At 28.8% G+C, this 26,770-nt stretch overlaps 1 protein-coding gene across 1 annotated transcript in view; it reads left to right on the top strand.

The window, feature by feature from the left end:
• LOC136090140 (tropomyosin-like) overlaps window positions 1–21,920 on the top strand; it is a 44,304-nt gene extending 22,384 nt beyond the window's left edge. The window contains exons 4-5 of the mRNA XM_065816244.1: window positions 9,151–9,266; window positions 21,361–21,920. Of these exons, the coding sequence (XP_065672316.1) occupies window positions 9,151–9,266; window positions 21,361–21,410 (166 nt within the window). The 3' untranslated portion in view covers window positions 21,411–21,920. The remainder of the gene's footprint in view (window positions 1–9,150; window positions 9,267–21,360) is intronic.
• Window positions 21,921–26,770: the final 4,850 nt, after the last annotated feature.

Consider the following 26,770-nt stretch of genomic DNA (forward strand, 5'->3'; position numbering starts at 1 on the left):
AACTGAAACTTTCCATGTCTCAAAATACAGTTTGTAGACGGTTACAACTTTCATGACTTTTGAGCTTTAGAGCAGCAAAAAAACCTTTCATTTCTCAGAAGAATAGATAAGCTAGAATTGAGTTTGCAAATTCTCATAGAGACTGGACTATAAATGATTGGAAAAGAGTACTCTGGAGCGATGAATCAGAGTACAATTTGAAGGTCCTGATTTAAAGTTTAAATTTAAAATTAAAATTTAAAAGTATGTAGACCTAAAGGTAAACGCTTAGATCCTAAATACACAAGAGGAACAATCAAGCATGGTGGTAGAAAAAGTGCAATGGTTTGGGGTTGTTTTTCTGGTTTTAGTGGAGTTGGACCTATTTACCGAATAAATGGCATTATAGATTAGTATGTTTATCGTGATATTCTCATGCAAAAAGTGGTTCCTCATACTGATAATAATATGCCTCTTTTATGGACATTTCAACAAGACAACAACCCCAAACACACCTCTAAACTTGTTCTCAACCAGATTGAAAATTTATGATACCTAGTTGAACTCTCCCTAAAACACAAATGACCCATTAAAAACGCTGATGAGCTATATAAAGCTATTGAAACCTCGTGGAATAATATTACACAAGAAAAAATTAATAAGCTCGTAGAGTCTATGCCGAGAAGATGTTCCTTGATCCTAAAAAGTAAATGATATGCTATTTACTATTGATATTAACATTTTTTAAAGTAGTTTTAAAAAAGTTGCTATTGTTTTGGAGGACCACATTTTTGCGTTAAAATACCAATACAAACAAAAATTCACGTTTATTTTTTTTCAAGTAGCCTTATTATGTTAAAATCTTTTTTCTTATATGTAACATTAACCATTTTTTTCATTTAAGGCGTAATTAAAAAAACAAAATTGCTGTAATATGTAATCAAAGTAGAAATTTTATTTTATTTTATTTGGTTACTAATGTTTTGGACGACAGTGTATATATGTATGTATGTGTGTATATATATGTATATTAGACCAGTTCAAAAAAAATGTTTTTTAATAATTAAGTGGCTAGATGTTTAAATGTTGTTAATTGATGAAAAAAAGTCATTAAAGTTTCAAAGCATTATTCCAATATTTAGTAACAGCTCAATTTAGTTTACTTTTCAATAGGGTCCTAAAATAAAAATAAAAAAGTTCCTTAAAAGTAGGTCAACCTGGTACTCAAAAGAAGCAAAATAATATATAAATTTCAAAAATAATAATTGTTTTATAAAAATAAATTTTTATTTTTATTAAAAACTTGTAAAAATGTACTTTTTTTATTTCTAGTTAAAAAACTATAGTTTTTGTGCAATTAAATCTAAAATAATAATTGTAGTATGAAATTATATTTTTTTTTTAAATTTCTATATAATTTCGCTACTTTTAAGACCAAACATGACATACTTTTGAAAAAAGAAGTTTTTTCAAAATAATAAGGACCTGTTAAAAAGTAAAGTTAATTGAGCTGTTCCTAAAACACATTATTTAAGTTTGCAGTTTTGAACTAATTTTCCTGACCACAAACCACATCAAATCAAAGGATAGCCCTAATAAAGTTCAAAAATTATTTTTTTTATATATAGTTTTGAAATTGTCTAATGTATATATATATATATGTATGTATGTATATATATGTATATATATATATATATATCCTTATTTCGTAGTTGAAAGAGACTTGTATGGTAAAAAAAGTCTTGTTTAATAACAATTTCGCAACTGCGGCAATTAAGCTACATTTATTGTCGTCGAAAAGTCAAATTAATTAAATTTCTGTGTACATTAAGTTTTTCCGCAATAATAACGACTAGAATGTTTTTTTTAATATTATAATATATTTTGAAAACTTGCCCAGAGTGTTGCTACATCAACTATCTTATAGCCTGCTGCAACAAGAGAGTGTTGCTACTTCAACTATCTTATAGCCTGCTGCTACAAGGAATTGCTTCTACATCAACTTTTATTATAGCCTGCTGCTACAAGGAATAACATATATATATATATATATATATATATATATATATATATATATATATATATATATATATATATATATATATATATATATATATATACAGTATTGGACAAAACATTTGCAACTAACATCGAACAATGCTAAAAAGTGTTCCTAATTTTACATGTCTCAAAAACGAAATGAACTATACTACCACAGCAAACAGTTCAGGAGTCTGGAGTCATAGCATGCCATGACATGAGCGATCAGCTGACAGGTGACAACACACAGGCAGAATTTTGTTGACAAGTGCCATTTTGCAGCGGACAAAACAAATGCAACTTTTTTGGTTTGTTTCATTTTCTTAAGTCTGGTCCGTGTCAACATCACAGAAGTTTTTTAATAATTAAAGGAAGTATCCAGAAGTTTCTAGAAGCATGCAGAAGCTTCGAGAAGTTTCCAGAAGAAGCATTTGGAAGCATCCAGTAGCATCCAGAAGTATCCAGAAACATTCAGAAGCATCCAGAAGCTTCCAGAAGCATCGAAAAAGAGCATCTAGAATCTTCCAGAACAGGTTCACACAGGTTCATTTTACTATATAAGAGACATGTAATTTGACATGTAATTCAGTCAATAAATGCAAGTCAATCAGTCAGTATTATCAAGACAGTTTATCGAAGTGAGTTTTATCAAAGTGCTTTATCGAAGAACATCAATACAAGAAGTGAAATAAAACAAGTGTTTCATTACATCAATACAGTCCACATCCAACCAAGACATTGTGTTCCACAGAGCATTATTGTATCATCACAAGGTAAATGTAACACGGTAAGCCTTGAGAAGCCTAAATATTTATTTTTATTATTTTCATGACTTCAAGTGCAAAAATGGCTCCCGACAGTCTTGGATTGGAACTAAGAAAGAAAATTATTGGCGATTACGTAAGTGGAATGTCACAAAAAACGTTCCACCACTTCTAGAGAGGATTCTATGATCGTCAGATCCGTCAAGAAGGATCCCTGGATATTATCAGTCGAGATACAAAAGTAATTAGAGCTGGCTGTATTGGACCGAACAATCAGACGACGTGCTGTTGAAGCCGGATTGTTTTCTCGACGCCCTACAAAGAAACTGCTGATTTCACTAAAAAAACCAGAAGAAAAGACTCCTGTTTGCTACATCTCATATTGACTGGAATGTGCAGAAATGGTGAACTGTCCTGTTCAGTGATGAATCGAAGTTCAACATCGTTGGGAACGATGACATTTGTTGTGTACGTTGACCGGCCGGAAATGCCTCAATTTACGTTACTGCCATAAGACCGTGAAGCATGGTAGAGGCAATGTAATGGTCTGGGGGTGTTTTTCTGCTAACGGTCTAGGTCCAATACATCAAAACGATGGAATGATGGACCGTTTCATGTATGAAAATATATCCTGAAAGATGTTATGTTACCTCATGCTGAATGGAATATGCCGATAAAATGGGTTTTTCAGCAAGACAACGATCCGAAACACACTGCAAAAGTAGTCAAGCAGTGGTTTCAAGACAACCACCTATCGGTGATGGATTGGCCGCCTCAATCTCCGGATCTGAACCCTATCAAGAACCGGTGGGAGATCGTCAACCGCAGAATTAATCTTGAAGGTGTTCATAATAAGGATCAACTGTTTGAATAAATTCAAAAGGCCTGGGCAGCGATTCTACAAAGTTTCATTAATCACCTGATCAAATCAATGCCTCAAAGATGCAAGGCTGTGATCGACAACAAAGGATTCGCCCCAAAATATTGATAGCGAAATACAGCTTGGTCAACATTTTGTCGAGTTGCACTTGTTTTGTCCAGAAGGAAATCAACTTTTTTTAATACTTTTGATTAATTAATTAATTTTCGTGTACAAATAATGAACTTTGTGATGAATAAAACTTGAAGAACTTTGTCTCTAAACAGTTACATAGTTATTTCTCTAAATTGAAAAAATGCAGCACTTTTATATTAAGAAACTAAATTAGCATTATTTGGTTGCACTCGTTTTGTCCGATACTGTATATATATATATATATCAGGGATGCGGAGTCCCAAAAAGGACTCCGGATTTGAAAGTCACAAAAAGATTACTTTATTCTAGTTTTCGGTATCCAGGAGCTCTGAAAATATAAATAAGTTTATGTACTACTAATAGGAAAAAAATTAAGACTTTTAGGTTATTGGAACAATTGTTTTTTAAGCCCAGAGTCCTTAGGTATAATGGCGGCAAGGACTTCGGGACTCCAGGACTCCGGGCTTAAAAACAATAAGTTTCAAGTCATTAAATCTCATGAATTTTTTTATTATAGCAGATAATAAGTCAACAAACATGTTTAGAGCTTCTGGACACTACAGACTTGGAAATAGTAGAGATATAAAGCCGGAGTCCTTTTGGGACTCCGCATCCCTGATATATATATATATATATATATATATATATATATATATATATATATATATATATATATATATATATATCATTAAAGATTAGATAAAATCTTACTTTCAAGGTGATTTGATAAATGTCCTTGAGGTCCCTTTGAGCAGTTACAAAATTCAACACAAGCTTCAGTCACATATGCAACATTTTATAGGATCATCAAACACACAAGGAAGTCAATTAATTTCGATAATTTCATTTGACAGGATAAATTTTAGTGGAAGGCTGTCCTCGTTGCGGCAAGAGTCATACAGATCTTGCAAAACTTTGATCACATGCTCACAGTATTGGTTGCTTTGAGCAATGTTGATTAGTGGTTTTCATTAAAATCTTCAGCGCAGAACAATTGACTGCTAAATAAAGGATTCATGAGTAGGTAAATGTGAAGTCATAAAAAAAAAGTACCAAGTTCGACTCCAATCATTGAAATTTTCAAAGTACAACTACGACTCCAAAGCAAAATGAAAAAATATTCTTATATATATTCTAATATCTTTAAAAAATACTACACAATAATTAAAAAATTTTTTTTTTGCCAAATATAAGAAAAATTCTTAGAGGTTAAATATTTTGTACATGCACTGTACATGCACTTGAATGAACAGATTTTACACAGCCTGTTACAAGTTTCAGACATCAGAATAAATGCAAGAAGGGCTAGAATGGTTAGAGAGTTCTAGCGAAATCTTTTCTACAAAGGGTTTCTTATTTATCTCAGTGTGATGGTTAAGAAAGGCTGATTTAAATTTATCGTAATTGCTCATCAAATCCTTCGCAAAGAAGTATTCAATGTATTGTGATTTTGTCAATCCATTGAGGATCACTGCCTGATATTCGAAACCATCAATGTGTTTCAAAGTGAATGACTCCATTTCTCCAGTTGAATCCCATTTACCAAGTGTTTCTTCACCTGAGCAGTTCTTATGTGTATTGCTTTGTATATTGCTGACTGGTACCTGGTTGGGATCTTGATGCCCTCACCAGAACACTGGCAGCACACCTTTGCTGCTCCGTGGAAAGATAGCTTTGCAATTGTAACAAGGCATTTTGCAATATGTGTTGGGTTATGCTTCCTTTTGCTCATTGATGCTGTAATCTCATCATCCCAATGAAGTGTCTTTGCTGTTTTCGAATGAGTGCATTCGACTTTCAGGCCAATCAGGTGGCACTTAGCTGGTAGACAATGTTGCTTTGATAACCTTCTTTTGCTTGGATGGGTAGATGGTCTTGGCACTAGCAGGTTTGCCAGTGGAAAAACCAACCTGGCCTTTGCTCTCAACTTGCATTTTATACAGGTTCTCATCCTTTTTGCACAATCATTCGCCTTTACCTTTAGTAATGTCAAACAGTTTATTCAATGCATTAAAGTTTTGTTTTTTTCTGGAGCGCTTATTGTCTTTCAAAAGTTTTGCTAATTTTGCATAACCAACTTGGTTGGATACATATGGAAAGTTCAATTTGAAATATGAAGCATCCAATGGCTTGGTTTTTCTAGAGCATGCAACTCCTTTCACTAAAGAATGCTTCACAAGTTGCAACTTTGCCTCTTCTTGATGACACTTGCAAATGAGTTTAGATCTCTGTCCAAGTTTCTTTATTCTTCTCAGTGTTAAAAGAGCTCTTTTTAAATGACATGTTATATTTTACTCAGCAACTGAAATAGAAAAAGTTTATATTAAATACGTAACAAATTAAAGAAACTGTTACTGAGTTTTCATATATTTTATTTAAAACAATTCAAATTTATAGAAAATAAAAAAGTAATACATAAAATATTAGATTCAATTTTATATGTTTGTATATAAAGCACAAATATTAATGTAGCTCCCTAAATATTAATCAAGATCTCGTTTAGTTAGGCAATAATATTGTTGACAAAGTTAGGATAATTTAGACTTAACTATCTGCTTTGAACACCTTATTTTTAATTTTACAACTCTACAGGAGCTGCTCTAGTGCACAACGTTCTACGATATTCTGGAAAGTTCCAAACAACTCTCGAAGGGCAAAAAGGGTAGTCGATTGCACCCAATAATTCCCCTACGATACAAGCCTGTCTCTATAATATGTAGTATATAAGTTATTATATAAGTTGGTTTAAAGACTTATATATAAGTATTGTTGAAATAAATATATATTACGCTAAAAATAAATATATATTACATTTTAAATTAGTTTGTGCGTGACCTTTTTTAATATTTCATTGGAATAAAGGTCATTTTATTCATTATTAGGCAAAAGTTTGTAAAAATCGTTTTCTATAGCCATTAGTGCTATAGAAAATGGTTTTTAAGAAAAAAAAGTAAAAAAGTCATCACTCTAATATATATATATATATATATATATATATATATATATATATACATACATACATACATACATACATACATACATACATACATACATACATACATACATACATACATACATACATACATACATACATACATACATATATACATACATACATACAGGGCTGTGGAGTCAGAGTCTCGACATTTGTAGCGGAGTTGCTTAACAAAATGGCAATTCCAATAGTTAAACTTTGCGGTATTGCAAGTGCATGTACAAAATATTTAACCTCTAAGAATTTTTCATATATTTGGCAAAAAAAAAAATTTTTAATTATTGTGTAGTATTTTTTAAAGATATTAGAATATATATAAGAATATTTTTTCATTTTGCTTTGGAGTCGTAGTTGTACTTTGAAAATTTCAACGATTGGAGTCGAACTTGGTACTTTTTTTTTATGACTTCACACCCCTGTATATATATATATATATATATATATATATATATATATATATATATATATATATATATATATATATATATATATATATATATATATATATATATATATATATGTATATATATATATATGTATATATATATATGTATATATATATATATATGTATATATATATATGTATATATATATATGTATATATATATATATATGTATATATATATATATGTATATGTATATATATATATGTATATATATATATATATATGTATATATATATATATGTATATATATATATATGTATATATATATGTGTGTATATATATATATATGTATATATATATGTGTGTATATTTATATATATATATATATATATATATATATATATATATATATATATATATTTATATATATATATATAGTGCGGTAGTGGTAGTGGTGTAGTGGTAAGAGCGCTTGCTTTGTAAGCGAGAGGTTCGACTCCCACCGCGTCCCTGGAAGTACCGCGCTCAACTTAGTTTCTCCGTGCAGCTGCCTTGCTCGGCAAGGTTCGTGTTTCGGAGTTAAAGAGAGGGTTGCACCACAAAAAACAACTAAAAAAAAAAATGAGTATCCTCCTCGACTGTAGTGGCTCCCCTCAGGCCTTGGGGAGGTGAATATTTTAAAAAATATATATATATATATAGTGTCTTGCCGACCTAAAAACGACTTGTGTAGTTATAGAAAATGTTTAATCTTGATATTGCTTTAAATGTAATTTAAATATAAAAAATTGGTATTGCGTTTTTCATATTCTATTTGACATTATTTTTTTAAATAATTTTTAGTTAGAAGCTTATATTATGCATTAACAACATATAAGGTATAAATAGGAACATTTGTATGGCTAACCTTTATGAGTCTTTAAATATATTAACTAAATTAATATAGTTGATAAATTAATATTTGAGTAACTATATGTTACTGTAGTATCTTAACTGGTTGTTATGATTTATTGTATAAGTAAATTTACTGTGACGTACTTTATTCATTCAGTAAATCAAAGTAAATATAACTTTAAAAAGTTCAGGGTTTTTAAAGCAAAAAACATTAAAACAAAAAAGTTACTGGTTTCTATTATTATTAAAATTCGCTTTAATGTCTTTTACCTTTTAAACTTTTCGCTTTAATGACCTTTTAATATAATATTGGCTTCCACGCAGATATTTTACGTAATTTAAATTCAAAAGTGCTTTACGTTGAATGAAAATCTCTGCGCCAAAAAAGCAAATGATCATGAAAAACTTAGACAAAAACATTACTTTTAAGAGTTGCCAAAAAAAATACTAAATTAGAAAAAAAGTAAATGAACAAGCAAAGAAAAAAAATTTGCTTAATTATTTTTTTTAAGAAAAAATTAATTGCGAAGGTGTGAAAAGCAATCGCGATATGCCTTATTCAAGCTCTGGTCTTCTAAGTAAGGATACCTCACTTTATTTAATAATTTATTTAAAAAATTTTATTTGCCTTCAAATGTAACAAATTGCATTTTTAAATATGGTTTTTTAACATAATGCTATAAACAAATATAAGCTAGAATACTATTAGCTATTGTGCAAATCAACAAAATAAATAGTAGAAACAAAGGTAAAGATATAATACTATAAGTTATTGTGCATATCAACAAAAAGGTTCTTACTAAGGCAAAGTTATATAAAACAAGAAAATTTTTAGAAAAATCTAAAATTAAAATACAAAGGCCAGCAAAGATAGTAAAATTTAATTTTAAATTGATGTTCTTTTTTTTATGTACTAATTGTGACTGACCAAAAGTGGAATGACATCCTTCAAAAATATAAATAAAAATTTGCAGAATTGGCAGAACCCAGTGCATATTCTTCATCCTGAATTTTTATGGTTTTAAAGTTCTAATTTTTTTTTAAATATTTATTATAATTTTTTTATTTAATATTTAGTGTTGAACTACAGAAAAAGTTAGACGAAAGCAACAAAAGTTTAGACGAAAGCAAAAAAAATTTAGAAGAAAGCAATAAGTCTTCAGCTTTGTTAAAAGCAAAAGTAGAAGAACTTGGTATGTTAGTTTAATATTTCTATTGAAATATGTGACCTTTAAAAATATGCAATTTTTATAAATAGCCACATGTCTGATCGACAAGTTATTTTTCTCTTGTTGCAGCCTGGATTTTTTTTTTTATTGTACAACATTAAACTGATTTTCTTTATTTTGGTATTTTTTACATCACCATTATTATTACATTTTAGTTTTATTACATTGTTGTTAGTATATTACTTTTTGTATGAAATAATGTTTATTAAGTTTTATTTTTAAAATCTGAAAAAAAAAAAAACATAAAATATTTGTTTCTCTGCACAGTAACATTGTTCTCCTAGTTTGTGTTTGTGGATTCAAAGGGTTGAGAAAGGGTTGTTTTAGCAAAAAGCTATTTTTTTAAATAAAGTTGCTTCCTAAACCTTAGGGTTAGGAATTTGAATAAAAAATTGTAGTTTATAGAAAAGTTAAAGAAACTCATGTTATTTTAGGGACTTTGTGAATTCAGATTCTTTATCATAAGTTAACACATATATTTAAGTTTTGTTTTTCAGTAGTTTTTTTAGTTTTTGGATTTAAAATTTAAAAAAAAAAGATATTTACTATCAGTTTATATAATACTTTCTCCAGCACCACGTTTAATAAATTTTTAGATTGTGTTTTTTCTGTCTGTACAAACAGTGTAGGGTGTCCTGAATAATTTTTAATTTGCTAATATGTTGAGAATGTTGCTTAGAATCTGCTCCTATTTTATGCACTGTGTGTAATGTTTCCATTTGCACTTTGTGAAGCAGAAGTTTAAAGTAATAAGATCTCTGTGATGATGATAAGTGTTAGATGTATTTTGTTACATTTGTGGAAGCAGTGCCATACCCAGACGTAATTCTATACCGTTTTACCATTATGGGCACTTGAATAAAAATCTTTTTATAATAGTTTAATGTAAATAAACACCGCATAAACAATTTCAAAAAACAATTTAAGTATTCGAAATGATTAAAGATTTTCTTAAATGTACAGGTGAAATCGCCATTTTGTATGTAGAATGTGTTCTTTAGAAAGCTTCATAACTATATATTTATAACTTCATAAGTTCATCAGAACAGAAGGGAAGTTTTTCGCAAGGCCTAAGCCTTTTTTGTAAAGGACCCTTTTCTTTTTTTTTTTTAGGTACAAGCAACTATATAACCCTAGGTACAAGACTCAATAGCCCCATGAAAAATGTCATCTATTAACAAACCCGGATTGAGAGGAAACTTACTGAAAATCGTATTTAGTACTTAAATATTAGGCAATATAATATACAAGAACTTATAGAAAAGCATTTTTCTAGAATTGTTCTAGAATTGTACATTTTAGATGTTTTTCTAGAATTTCTAGAAAAACCATCTAAAATGTCAGCGGCAAAAATTTGCTCTCATCAAAAATGTTTTCAGATTATAACTTGTCGTAGTAGTAGTTTTCTGAGAATCAAAATAAGATTATAAAATTAAAATAATCACCAAAATAGGATTATAAAATAAAATAATCACCTGATGGGTTTGTCCAGACCTGTTTTGGTACCGCTGGAGCAAAAAAAGCGCCCCAAAATTGTTTTTTGTTATTTTTCTTTTGCTTATTTATTAAAAATAGGAAAAAAAGTTTCAGTTTCAATTGCAGTAGTAACTTATAACTTTCTGTAAGTAAGTAGTAAATAATTTTCTGTTTTTTTTACAGAGTTCATTTTTTCTTCAGCGCATTAAAATGAATTAAAAATTGATTATGTAACTTAACTCATTTAAAGTTTAAAACTGTCACTCAGTTAATAAACTATCGTTAGACTTACAAAACTCAATTTAAAAACTTGTTATGAAACTTCATTTAAAGATAATGGAATGTATGATAAACTTTTTTTTTTTTTTTTGAAAGATAGAACAATTTTAAAATATGAATTTTAATTTTATTTTGTTTATTCATAAATTAAAATTTAACAAGTAAAACCATGATAAAAAAATAAAGTTTTAGTTGTAAACTCTGATAAAGTGTCTGAACCTCTGATGGAGCATCAGAGGTTAAGACTGAACACAAACATACATACACTAACTTATAAGTGAATAAACACTGCACCTGAGGTTATTGACATGACAGATATTAGATAGTATTGATGACAGGAAGTACACTTCTATTTTTTGCTTAGTAAGTGAATCCTACAAGGCAAAAAGACATGGAACAGGTTGCACTGGATTACATGTTACCAGTACCAGGTTGATCATGATCACCATACGCCTGAACTAATGCTGTAAGATATAAGCAACAAGAACTTATGATTTTTTTAGTTTCATCTCACGCTGTGCTATGTGGGAAACTTATGCCACTTATAACTGTGTGATGACTAATTAAGACTTCAAATAATTTGTATATAAATTTAAAGTTATCTGCTGTCCTCAGTGTGCGTAATCTCACCTTTAAGTATAGTTTAATATCACTTTTAAATATATAGTTTTTTTGAAATTCTCATATTTTTTATTTCTTACATATATTTTAATCTATAGTTTACTAAGTGATGCAATATATTAGGTTTGCATACCAATAAATACTAAAAAACTAAATTACCTGTATACAATAAACAACTGATTTATATAAAAATTTACAAGTATGACCCATGGCTATTTAAGAGTAAATATCTGAAGTTTCATTTAGATCAGATTATAAATTAAAAAATGGTAAAGACAACATTCTATTTTATTGAATACGTCTCAAGCAAGACCAATAGTTAAATTTTGGGCACTGTGTAAAGAATAGTTTCGGTAACTTAGTAACTTAAAATGGTGCTCAGGAACTAATAACTCGAACCTCCAAGGGACCAAGAAAAGCGGTTCAACTAAACAAATGTTTGACTTAAGTAAAGTAAAACAATTGTTTTTACTTTCAAGAGACTATAGAAAACAGTTTGAGTTAACTGATGTTTGATTTACTCGGAATTACCTGTCATAAAGTTACAAAGTTTTAATTCTTAGTTTTAGCTTTTGGTTGAATGCATTACTTATTGCTGTTAAACCAAGTAAAGTCTCTTGTTTTAATCTCATTTTATAATTTTGAATTATGTAACATATTGTAATCGTATTTTTTTGATGATAAAATGTGTTAGCTGACACATTTAGCGTAAGTTAGCGTTAGCCGACACATTGAGCATAAGTTAGCGTTAGCCAACACATTTAGCATAAGTTAGCTTTAGCCGACACATTTGTAATTCCTATTTTGAATACTTTAAAGATTGCTTTGATCTATTTTTTTTATCTATTAAATTTTAAAATATTCTCATATATGTTGAAAGCAGGGTTGATAGGTTTAAACCCATGGTTTAAACCATTTGAAAAAATATCAATTTAAACCAAACTATTATTTTTTAAATTTACTGCAGGAAAGTAAAGCAGGGTTATGTTTTGAAATAGAACTATATCTTTCTTGTAAATACTGTGTAAATATGTGAAAAAACATGAATAATTTTAACTTATTAAAAAACATGAAAATGTTTCTAAAAATTAATTTCTTTTATATATTAAATTTAAAGTATGTTATTTATTTGAGATTTATTTGCCTAAATAAAAAAATTTTTAAATGCAGCAACAGATCAATGTGATATATATATGATATATATATATATATATATATATATATATATATATATATATATATATATATATATATATATATATATATATATATATATATATATATATATATATATATATATATATATATATATATATATACAGGGCTTGTGATAAAGAAAATCGTCAAGCATGTTATATCGAGCTCTTAAAATTAGAATATGTTTTCATCGAGCGTCATTATGTGCGCTCAAGATAACGAGCGCGATCATGAAAATTGCTGAAGGTGATGCTCATAAAAGCTCTTTATTTTTTATATCTTTTTTTATTTGTTACATAATTCTTTCGTCAAAAAATGTTTGAATTAGTATCACACTCATGAAACTACTTCAACGAAGTAGATTTTTATACTTCTTGTATATTGTCAGATCGCGATTTTATTTTTAACTATTTATGTTATAAAAAAATAATATCAAACAAAAATGCAACTTCTTATTGATTTAGTATTGAAGTATAATTTAGTGACTTAGTTTTGCTTTGTTGTTTTGATATATGTATTTTAAAATGTTATGCTGTAAACTTAATTAACGGTTAATTGTTTTTATATTTCTTGATATTTTTTATTCAAATTAATTATTTATTTTTTTCTAAAATTTCTTTTTTAAATTACGTTTTTTTTTATCTTAAAAAAAATAACACAAGAATAATTTAAAATAATAATAAATAAGAATAATAACTTTCCATTTAATAAATGTTGACATCATTACTTTGTTTCTTTTTCGAATGTCCTTGATTGCGAACATTCTAAACAACGGAATCGTTTCAAATTTGAGTTAAAATAAATAATAGTTAATAAAAAACCTATACTATGAACAAAAACGAATTTTAAAAATTACTCTATTATTGTTATTTATTTTTATTATAAACGATGTGTGGAACATTACAAACAATAAATCAAATAAATCTTATTTGATATTTTCACAAGATTAAAAATACTCTGCAGTTTTAATTTTCTTATAATGGTTTTCTAATTTTCTATTCTTATTTTATTTGCACATTTTTGTATTCACATTGCGTTTCCACGTGAACATTCCATTATTGAGATTAGTGGCTATTATTGACCTCAAACTGTTCATTCATTACGTTAGTGCAAGAGAGAACGACATAGTGCTTTTTATATTTTATATTAATGCTTTGATAATAGAATATCTTTAATAAAAGATCTTTTTTGAATATTTTATGAAAATAAAAAAATAATCCCGAACTATTGGACGAGCATTATTTTATACGCTCGTTATAAGCTGAACGAGGGATGTTTATCACGCATAGAATGTTTGAAAATACTGTTTACGGGCGCATTTTACGAGCGGAGCACGATTGCGCTCGCTTCATCACAAGCCCTGTATATATATATATATATATATATATATATATATATATATATATATATATATATATATATATATATATACATAAATATATATATGTATATATATATATATATATATATATCACTTTCACCTGTTGTGCAGTGAATTCTTCAGAGATGCATAAAAAGTTAAAAAGAGTGTAGCAGAGTGAGATAAAAAGTAGCCTTTAAGTAGTAAAACGCTAAAAATTAAACAGTAAAATTTAGAAAATATAAACAGAATAGTAAGAATTATTAATTGTTGTGCTAATGAAAAGTTGTTAGTGTGGAGGTTAAATGTGATGGATAGAAAGTGTCAGTGACGGAGCACTGACACTTTCTATCCAAAAATTGTTAGTGTAGAGGTTAAATGTGATGGATAGAAAGTGTCAGTGACCACATGGTAATTACTTTTTTTTACAAGTAATTACCATATGGTCTGTTTTATTAGCGAGATTAACGTACATTATAGATATGTGTTGTATCATATCATAGATGCCTCACGGATAGTATGGCATTGTTGCTTATAGTACAGTATGAACACAAAGAGACCTTCAGCTTTCATCTGAGACTTGTATCCACAATCAGGATCTGCTCTGGGTGTACACTAGAGTATCTTTTTGTCAGAATGTTCCTTTACAGTTTTTTTATTATAATTCACCTCCTCAAGGCCAAAAAGGCCAATACAGATGAGGAGGCTACTTGTGGTTATAACCCTCTCTCAACTCTATAACTCCGAAACACGAACCTCGACAAACAAGACTGCTGCGCGGAGAAACAAGTTGAGCATGGTACTACCAGGGATGTAGTGGGAATCGAACTCGAAACCTCTCTCTTGCAGTTGTAGGTTTAGGATGTTGAATGCTAGATCTTCTTGACTCAATGTATGGGTTTTGCTTGTGTCTCTATTTATGACTAGACTAAATTCATTCTATTATCTTCTAATGAGGGTACAGCTCTAAAACTCAGTTTTATGGTTCTGAGGCTGACTGGTAGTCAGGTTTCTTGAACTCTGTGGTAGGTCTCAGAGAGGTAGGTCTCAACAGCTGTAAAATATCAGGTAAAAAATCACTAACAGTGCCACGTTGTGCATAAATAGTGTCCCTGTTTGTAATTTTGGTGTGCATTGTTAAGGCCACATTTGGAGCCTTTTGTTACGGCTTAGGGTTTATTAATAGTAACAAGGCAGTTGCTTGGACTATTAAATAGTGCACTGTGTGCTATCTGTGTTTTGAGTCAAATTTTTTAACAAATTAAAATATGACTCAAGTACCAAATAAAACACTACTCATCAGCAAGTTCTCTAAATCTAACATTCACTAATATTTGTGGTCTTCGAAGTAACTTTTCTTCTGTTGAGTCTTATCTCTTGCAAAGTTCACCAGAGCTACTTTCTCTTGTGAACTTTGCAAGAGATAAGACTTTCTCTGTGAGACTAATTTTAGTTCAGCTGTATCATCTTGTGATATTAGTGTTAATGATTATCTTCCTTTAATTTGTAAAGACTCTAATTGTCACATGCTTGGCCTGTACATTTACATTTGTTAGAATTCACCCATTTGTTGAGAAACTAGGTTTGAATCCACAGACTATTCTTTTATGTGCTTTCATTTAGCACCACTTCACTCTATTGTCTTTCTCTTTGTTCTATATCGCTCTCCTTCATCTTAAAATTACGCTCTTATTTACGAATTTATTCATAAATAATATCTACGATGTTATTTATGAATAAATTGACTTAGCCCTTTCACTTTATCCTTCAGCCAATATCGTTGTTGTTGGTGACTTTAATGCTCATCACACTGAATGGCTTGGCTCTAATGTCAGTGACTCTGCTGGCATTAAGGCCCATAACTTTTGTCTTTCTCAATCTCTAACACAAATAGTCAACTTTCCAACTTGCTTTCCAGACAATCCAAATCATTTGCCTTCTCTACTCGAATTATGTCTTGTTTCTAGATCCTAGTCAGTTTCTCCACATTCACCTTACATTTGATCACGGTTTAAAATCTCTAAATCTATTATTTCATTCTTCTTCACCATCAGAATCACCCTATCATTTTACCTCTTACAACTACCTTAAAGATGACTGGGATTTTTTCCATGATTTTATTTATGATGCCCCTTGGGTAGAAATCTTTCGTCTTCCTGCTGAAAAATATGTTTCTTTCGTAACTTTTTGGATTTAGGTTGGTATAAAATCTTTTATTCCCTCTCAAGAAGAGTAAGGCTTGACGATTCCAAGTCAAACCTCACTCTGCTTCGTGGTTTTCATCAAACTATGCTGCTGCAATTTTCAATCGTAACCATTTCTTTCATATCTATCAACAAAACATAGATGAGTTTTTTCTAGGAGTTCCCGGTATTCCGGAAGTTCATTTAAAAGTCCTTTAATTTTCCAAAAATTTATGGAGGTTTTTTGTTATTAATTTGAAAAAAATTATATAAAATTTTAAATACGACAACATTTACATTTAAACAAATATGTTTTCTATAATTGAAATTTTCACGAGATCAATTTTTGCAACAATTTTTTTTTCTTTTTAGTTCATTTAAATTAACTTTTTTGAGTAATAGAAACTCCTTTTTGTAAAAAGTTAAATTATCTAAATTCTGTTTTAAAAGTTTTTGTTGTCAATAATACGATCAAGAATTTTTTATTATTTTTAAGAATTTTTTTAAAATAATTTTCTGGGATTTTCATAGAAAAAAATTTTCAAAAACTCATCAATGGCAAAACCATTCTCCAGAAAACAGACCTCTGTTTACTATTGCTAGAAACCATTGTAAAAAGGTTTTGTCTAATGCCAAAACCCGCTATTCTCAGGTCACTAAATCTCGTATTTCATCTCAAAAATTAGGCTCTCATGAGTTCTGGAGAATCTTTAACAGTGTCTATAAAAAGAGCAAATCTGTTATTCTACCTCTCATGGTTAGATTTTGTCCCCTCACCTAAAAACAAAGCTGAATTTTTTGCTAAGAACTTCTCATCAATATCATCTCTTGACTCCACTTGCCTTCTACCTGATATAGCTGACAAACAGGTAAATCCTAAACAGCTTCTGTATCTAAAGTGTTTTCCTGCTTAGATTATTCTGTAGCTTGTGGTTTGGACAACATAACTGTTATAGTCTTGCATAAGTGTTTGCCGGAACTGTCGTCTATACTTTATAGATAAAATTATTTAACAAGTGCTTATCAGAGTTTTGTTTTCAAGCCTGCTAGAAAGCAGTATCTGTTATCCTTATTTTCAAAAAATCTGGAGAGCGATCTGACTTGTCTAACTACCATCCCATTAGTCTTCTTCCTATCATAAGCAAGGTTTTTGAGTCTTTAATTAACAAACGCTTAATCTCTCATCTTGAATCTAATAACTTTCTGATCATCAATATGGATTTCGATCTTCTCGTTCTACTGCTGATTTGTTAATGCTAATAACTTATAGGTTTTATTATCCATTAGATGGTGTTAATGCTAATAACTTATAGGTTTATGTATGTTAATGCTAATAACTTATAGGTTTTATTATCCATTAGATGTTGCGGAGAAGCTAAGGCTGTTGCTCTTGACATTTCTAAAGCTTTTGATAAAGTTTAGCATGCTGGTCTTCTCCTTAAGCTCTTTTTTTATGGTGTATCAGATAACACTTTTAAGATTATTTAATCCTTCCTTACCAATCATAGTATAAAAGTTGTCCTTGATGGACAGCACTCTTTTTTATATCCTGTAACATCAGAGGTTACTCAAGGTTCTCTCTTTGGCCCTATACTTTATTTAATTTACATTAACGATCTCCCAGAAATTCTCACAAGGTGGCATTGTTTGCTCATGATACTACCATTTATTCTTGTCTTGATAAGAAGTCAACACTCTCTGATTGCCAGGATTGATAAGGATTTCACTTCTGCTACAGCATGATACTCTCAGTGGCTGGACTTGGATAAAGCTCAATTTTTTTTCCAGCTAATCATTATCACAATAATCTAGATCTTCCTATATTTATGAACGGTAATGTACTCGATGAGTCATCTACCCTACCCATCTACCTTTTAGGATTAACTCTTACTTCGAATCTTTCTTGGAAACCATATATCAAATCAATTGCTAAATTAGCATCTGCTAAGGCTGCATATCTTTATTGTGCACACCACTTTCTTATGATTTTATTCTTTATCTATAAATCTTAAATTCATCCTTGTATGGAATATTATTGCTATATCTGGGATGGATCTTTGAATGATGACCTTTCTCTTTTAGACAAGGTGCAAAATCCATTGAAAACATTGTTGGACCTGTTCTTGTCAACCTTTAACCATTATCACATCGTCGCAATGTTGCTTCTCTTTGTCTTTTCTATAAATACTATATTGGGCACTGCTCTAAAGAGCTAGCGTCTCTTGTACCATCTACTAAAATTCATTCTCGCATTAGTTGTCATTCAATCAAGTCTTATCCTTTTACTGTGACTAAAACTTCTTATTGGTCTATTTTTTTTTTCGAACATCAGTTCTTTGGAATTTACTTCCTTTATCTTGTTTTCTTATAACTTGCAATCTTTTAAGTTGTCTGTTAATTGTTATCTTGCTCTATAAACTTCATTTTTTCTTTTCCAGTAACTTCCAACTCTAATAGTGGTTGCTTGCAGCCTTGTTGGAAGTGAAATTTGTTTAAAATAAAAATAGGGGTTTTTTGACATGGGTGACAGTAAATAAAGTGATTTATTGCATTATGATGAGGGTTGATGATATTAGGGAACTATTTTTATTACTTATAACTGTGCATGTGATATAGTCGATATGAGTATGTGTACATGTTGTAGTATGTGTCGTTCCTGTGAGTTATTAGTACAAAATTAGTTTGAAAATCATTTTAACTGGTATAATGTAAGCTAAATGTGGATTCTTATTGTCATAATGTTGTCATATATTGGGAGTAAACTTGTACGAAAATGTTCTCTTATGTTGGGAGTTTTACACTTGTAAAAAAATATGTTTTCATATATGTTTGTGAGTAAACTTGTATAAAATATTAAAAATAACTTTATAGTTATAATCAATATGAAAGCCTTTTAAAAATAAAGATAAAAAAATATAAATATAGATAGATAAAAATATAAAATAGTTTTATACAGTACAATCTCTCTAATTCGAATCTTACAATCTCGTTAACTCGAAAACTTCCATAATTCGATTAAATGCAAAGTCACCATGAAATGCGCTCAAGAAACTCTTACTTTTAACTTTCTATAATTAGAATTTTTTAACTCAAAAACCTCCACAATTTGAATGGATTTTTCAGACCCATCAGTAAGATTCTCTCTGTAAATCGAACTTTTTTATATTCTGACGTGTAAAATCTCTTTAAATTGTCGAACTTTTTTTTCAAATTTCGGGTGTTTTTAGTTTTTAAAAAACAATTAGTGTGGATTATTTTATTTTGTATAAAATAAATCATGGCCTCAAAAAGACTGCATAAAGAAAACAACGTAAAGTGGAAGTACAAAGCTCTACTGGAATCGGAGAAAGGAAAAACAAACAAAGAGTTTTGGAAAATTTTTGATATTCCACCAAACACTCTTTCAACCTGAAGAAGGTAAAAGATAAAAATGTTTGACGCTTTTTGTCAAGGAAAATTGGCTAAATGGGTGAAAGTTGATATGTATTAGATAGTAAACAAAGCTGTCCTTAAATGGTTCAAATGAATGAGAGCTGATAATGTCCAAATTAGTAGAAAAAGCTTTATTTTTAGCGAAAGAGTTAAGCTTTAAAAATTTTCAAGCTTCGGATGGATGGCTCGACAAATTTGAGAAACGTAAATTATTTTCTTATTTTATTTTATTCAATTTTAAAAATTGCTTTAATTATGCAGACTCTTGATTAGGTGGAGCTTATCTTTCTTCCACCGAATACAAACTCGATCCCCCAACCTATGGATCAAGGAATTATCCCATCTCTTAAAGCAAAATATCGCTCATTTGCAATGAAAAAGCAGATTTCTTTTTCTTGGAAAAAGATATCAAGGCGTATAAGTTTTCTATTTTAACTGCTATGTTTATGGAATTCCATTCCAGACCAAACCTTTATAAATTGTTTCAAGAAATCAGGAATATTATTAGAAGCAGTAGAAAAGCATATTAATGTTAATAATAATCCTTTCTGTGGCTTATATGTAGTGGAAGCTGTAATGGAAAACTTTAAAGATTATCTTGAATTGTTAAAAGCAAAGTTTGATGCAGATTTTTACCTCACGGCCGACGAGTTAGTAGACATAGATTTCGATGTTGGCATTGCCAACAAAATCAGATGAGGACATCGTTGCAAATGATGATGAGCGCGTTGATGTTTCTAACGATGCTACAAAACCAAGTTTGAACGAAGTTTTTAGAATAAAGACTAATTTTCACTGTACTTGAAAATAACAGTCTTTATTCTAACTTTAGAGATTTATATATTAAAGAGCCTTTTGATAAAGGCTCTTAAATATATAAATCGTGTCATCAACATGGATTTACAAGCTCATAAAATGCAATCTACAATTACCGACTTTTTTTTGAAAATGTAAAAGTCTAAAACATATAATGCATATTGCATTTAGGCCTAAGAATTATTTGTTTGTTTAATTTCTATTGTTACTTTGACGAGAATATTTGAAAAAAACTTTTTATAATTCGAAAATCTCTCTAATTCGAACTTTTATTTTTCCCCATAAAATTCGAATTAGAGAGATTGTACTGTATTACAAAAAAATCATGTAAATTCAAATCAAATGAATAATACAAACTCAGACTTCTTTTTGAAAAGATTTTTGTTTTGTTTTGTATGTTTCACTTCTTTTTTTTTTGACATTTTTTTTTTTTGCATATTTTTTATGAATTTATAACAAATAATATTTAATATGAGTTAAGTAATATCTAAGCATGAATCATTACGTTTATGTAAAGAAGAGAAATATATAACTATAAAAATGATGAGTTTTGGCAATGTAGAAGTTAATACTATATCGTTATAAGCAATATGTATATTCCATTATATATTTTTTATTTAGCATTACATACTTAGCTAATAATTATACAAATGATTATGTTTTGAAAAAAAAAACTTTTTTTATATATAAACAGAAAAGAAGATTGTGACGTCAACTCCAACTGCAGAAGTAAAAGCAACTTAGATAATTAAATTGGTTGCTATAAAAAATGTAGCTCTTCATGAAGAAAGCATAAATATTGTATGATCCAAGCAAATTCTTTTTCTTGATCACTTCGATACTCTCAGTGCACACAATGTAGCCATATCTAAGAAGTTCCCGCGATTTTACGTTTGTGTTATGTTTTTATATTTATAATATTATTTATGTAATTTTTTTAACTTCTTTGTGTAACGTTTTTTGTAATTTTTTTTACTTCTATTAGTTTTCAAGTTAATTTTTTATCATTTTGGTATCAGTAATGTTTGCAATAAAATGTTTCTTAAAGTTTTCCTTGCTTTTTTATACGATACGATAAACTAGACAAGGGTCTAACTCATGTTAATTTTTTTAAATAATATCTCAGATTTTCTCTTTAAATAAGTTCCTTCTTTTTTTTATTCCCTTTATTTAAATTTTTATATTTATAAAATTATTTATGCAATTTTTAAGTTAATTTTTCTTCAATGTTTACATTAAAATGTTTCTCAAGTTTCTTTTTTGTTTATATAATATAGTTTAAATAAGGACGTAGTTCATGTGTTTTTTTAAATATATCAGATTTATCTTTTAATGCTTAAATAAATGCTTATTTGATACCAGATGTGCCGCTAGGACTAAACTTTTTCAAGTTGTTATTAAAAACGCAAAAGTTGTAATTAAGGTATCGTGGAATGTTATTGAGAAACAACATGAAGACAAGCAATCACCATATGTAAATGATAGCAATCATCATATGTAAATGATAGAAGCAATATGTTTTTAAGAAATCGTAAAATATAAATGAAACTCAACATGTTATTCGGAATATGTAAATGATAGAAATAACATGCTATTAAGAAATCGTAAATAGTGATTGACTGAAATTCGGTTTCGGACAAAATTTCAATTCCAACCGGTACCTACATTTCGGTTACGATACTTTTTATAAATTCGGTAAGAAGCAAAATTTTGGTTGAATAACATCGAAAGCGGAAAAATTTGTTTGATTTTTATTGAATTTTAAAAAATAGTTATTTTTAATAATTTCCACAAAATGTTTTACCATTATTAAATGAAATTTCATCAAACAAATTAATTTTAAGTAGCATTTCAACGTAACGTTTTTTGGGGTAAAGTTTTATCAGGTCATTCACTGACAGGAGTTCGATTTAATTCAGTCAAATGTTTAGGTCATATCAGGTAGTGATTTTATAATAATTATTTTATTTGGCACCACTATTTCCCTTTGTTTTGTATAATAAATACTATTTATAACTTTTAGTTTGTTCATATTTTTGTTTTCAGACTTTTTAGCTGAGCGATTTCCAAGGAAAAATTATGCTATGTTTAGAAAAGGAATTATTGCAAAGTGCAATGAAAAGCAAACTTGCAAAACAAAGCATTGATTTTTTTAAGAAAACTGTTTTTGATAGAGGACATAATGTTAATAACAATAATAATTGATATATTTAATAACAATAACTGCTTGCTGACTTCAATATTCTGTTGTTCTTTTTCTCTTTTTTTGTTGTTGTGAATTTAACTCATTGGTTTTTAAATGATAAAAATTTTAAAAGATAATAAATGGAGGAAGACCCTAGACGACATTTCTATTAAATATCTTTCGACAAATGGCAATCTGATAAGATTTCAAACAAGATTGAATGGGATTCATGTACATATAAAAGTATAAAATATTAATATCCTAAAGATTTATATGTACAGTGGTTCTATTCATTCTTGTTCCAAAGTCTTATAGGAGTTTTTATTCTAAAAGACACCAAATAAACAATTTCCTATAGTTATATATCCTACTCTATTGAGTTGGATTTCTGAAAATATAAAACTATAGGGTATTGTTCATTTGGTGTTTTATAGGATAAATCTCCTATATGGTTTTGGAACAGGGTTAAATAGAATTTCTGTACGTCCATATCAAAATAATTTTATATACGGTACCTTGCAGGATAGGACTCCTATAAGATTTTGGAACAGAATTTTGAAGGATTCCTGTATGTCCACACCTATAGGATTTTTATATCCGGTGTCTTATAGGATCAGACTCATAAGATTTTGGAACAGGATTGTATAGGTACCCTATCCTACTGAAATTCCTATAGGTTGTATTTAATTGCATTATCCGATAGAAAATCCTGTTCCAATTTCTTTTAGGAATGTCCTTTATACTTTTTATAGGATATCCTATCAGACTTTTTGACTTGGGTATCTTCTATTGGAGCATTAGGAACTCACCCCGTATACGCATGTCCTTACTAATAAAATAAACGCCCTACAAATTTTTTACAATTTTACTGTTTTTACAATTTTTAAGTACATTTATATAACCAATGGTGTGTGTTTGTGGTCCAAGATGGTTTATAACTAACTATTAATACAATACAACTATTATTGCCTGCGATTATTGAAATAGTAAATCAAATAACTAATTTTTTAAAGGTTTTGAAAATAATAAGTTTACTTTTATCAAAAGCATTTGATACTGTGGATCATTGCATTCTCGAAAGATAAATTAGGACATTACGGAATAATTAATAAAATCTATTTTTGGATTAAAAATTATCTTACCAACAGAAAACAATATGTACATAATGTCTAATCTGGAGTATTAAATGACTTATGGGAGTCCCCCAAGGATTGGTTCTTGGTCCACTACTTTTTCTAATAAATATAAATGACTTCTGTAATACATCCTTAAAACTGAATTCTGTCATGTTTGCAGATGACACGAATCTATATCTCACCAACAATGAAATCAAAAAATTATATGCAGACATGATTATAGAACTGGATAAAGTAAACAACTGGTTTAAGGCTAACAAACTCTCGCTTAATGCTGAGAAAACAAAGTATATACTATTTCATAAAAAAACACGAGAGGAAAATCTTCGTCTCAAGTTATGCCTAACCTATTCCTAAATGATAAACTATCATTGTTGATGAATAGTTATACTGTCTTCCTTATATAATATAAATCCAGTCGAAAATCATCAAAATCATAGGTTTGATGTATTGAGTTCGTTCTTACGTCAATATAAAAAGTCTTAAATCAATCTACTTTGGGCTAATTCATAGCTTCATCAGCTTTACAAACGTTTCATGGGCAAATACTCAAACATCAAAGCTTAAAAATCTGTATAGTTTACAAAAACATGCTAGCAGAATCATTTACTATAAGGATAGGCGTGAACACGCTAAACCCTTAATAAAAGATATGAATGTGATGAATGTGTTTAAAATAAATGTCTACCAGCATTTAATTTTCATTTATCGTTACAATTACAATATCTCTCATATAAGCTTTAATAACAAGTTTGAATTAAATAAAAATGAAAACTATAATCATAGAGCAAATATGTTAAACACATATAAGCTGCTTCGGATAATAAATAAATATTCAGAATATAGCATTTCATATCGAGATCCTAAAGTATTGAATACCTTTCAAAAAGAATTCAAACGTATGGTAAATTCGTTAAGTTCATTCAAGTTTATAAAAAAAAAAGAAATTTTTAAAACTTGAGAAACGTTTTTGGTAATGTCACTACTCTACTTTTGTTGTTGCTTAACAATCTTATTAGCGAATTACGCATTTTATTGCGATATTTATTACGATATATAATTGAAATTTTATTACGTATTACATATTACGATATTTTATTGAAATTTTGTTAAAGGGACTCTATGAAAAGTTTGCGATGACGTACTTTCATCCTCATCTTCTTTGAGCCCCTCTCTGTTTTACTTACTTTTTTTTTATGACGTACGAAGTTGTAAAATTCTTATGTTATATTAAAACAGAAAAAAAAAGAAAAAAATATAGTTACAAAGTTACAATATTTAATAAACAAAGATAACCAGCTTGAATTAAAATCATTTTGCTTCATATGAGAAGACAATGAGCATGACACATATTGCATTTTGTTTATGAAGTTGAAACCCAAATTGTTAATTATTTGAAAGAGCACTATTTAAAAGTTGTAGCTGGATACCTCAGTCGGTTTTAGTGTCAAATGAAAAGTTAAAACCTGGACTGTTGTGCGATATGAAATTAAATCCAGACATCGCCAGTTTAGCGCATAAACCGTTGTTTGGTATACAAAAACGTTGGTCAATAATAGACGCTAATTTTGATTAGAATTTATGACTATTTGCGACTGCTCTTATGCTAAGCCAACAATATCTTCGAATATAAGAACATTGTATAGCAAAATATAGCATGAAGTTTAGAAAAATAAGAAATAACATTTCAAAGTTTTCTATATTTTTCAGATATTTATGCTGCACATAATCAAAACCACAAAACTTTTACCTGCTTCGTAAAAGTATTTTGAAATTAATACATAGTGGATTTTTTTTGCTTCAAATCATAGAAAGTCACCGTAGACGGTATTGGTGGCACTGTAAATTGATTAAATCCAAATGCAAGTCTACAAAGGTCCAATAATAACCAAATATTGAATAATATCGAATCTTTTTTTTCTGGTGAACATCGTGCAGAACGAATGCGTTTTTCTTCATAGTGAAAAAAGTTCTCTTTGTGTATTTTTTTCTTAAAGAAATATATTTAGAAATATATTATGACTAAATCAGACGACTTTGTTTCCATTGTTATAATAAGAATAAGAATAATAGGAATTATAACAACAACAATAATAATAACCAAAAGATTGTTCATTAAAGAATTCTTAGTTACGCTCTGCAACTATGGACTTTCTGCAGCTAAGTTTACGTCACACATTAGGTATTCCTCGCATGCTTTTTCAGGAGATCGGAAAAAATTAGTCAATTTTTTCTGCTGCTTTATGTCTGTCAGATATTTCTTTTTGCTGTTTGCGTTTTAAATTTCCACTTTTTTCTGTTCTTAATGCAAAAGTAATAATCTTAATTTATGATTCATAAACGTTACAAATAATAAATGCAATAAACTAATAATTTAAAAGTTGTATATAAAATATTTCAATACATATGTACCTACCCAGCCGGCATTTGGTCCTATAAAGACGTCTTTTGAACGTTCAATAGACGTTCAGAACGTCTTTTGAACATTCATAAGATGTCGTTTTTGGACCAAATGTTTATAAATATAAATAAATTAAAAAGCGAACAATTAAGAATTTTGAATGATATTATTTGTTCTCAAATAATTTTTTTTTTCATATTAAAATGTAATAAAAAAGAAAATATGTCTTCACAAATAAACAGTTTTTGTATTTAAATTGTACACTATAATTTTACTTTTTTTAGTCAATAAAAAAAGATGAAAAAAGTTCGAATACTTTCGAACCTTTTCCCGAAATATTTTTAAGGTATTCAAGTTCCAATTTTTTATAAAAAGTTTTCAG

The sequence above is a fragment of the Hydra vulgaris genome, chromosome 13 (assembly GCF_038396675.1).
Source record: "Hydra vulgaris chromosome 13, alternate assembly HydraT2T_AEP".
In the NCBI taxonomy this organism is placed as follows: Eukaryota; Metazoa; Cnidaria; class Hydrozoa; order Anthoathecata; family Hydridae; genus Hydra; species Hydra vulgaris.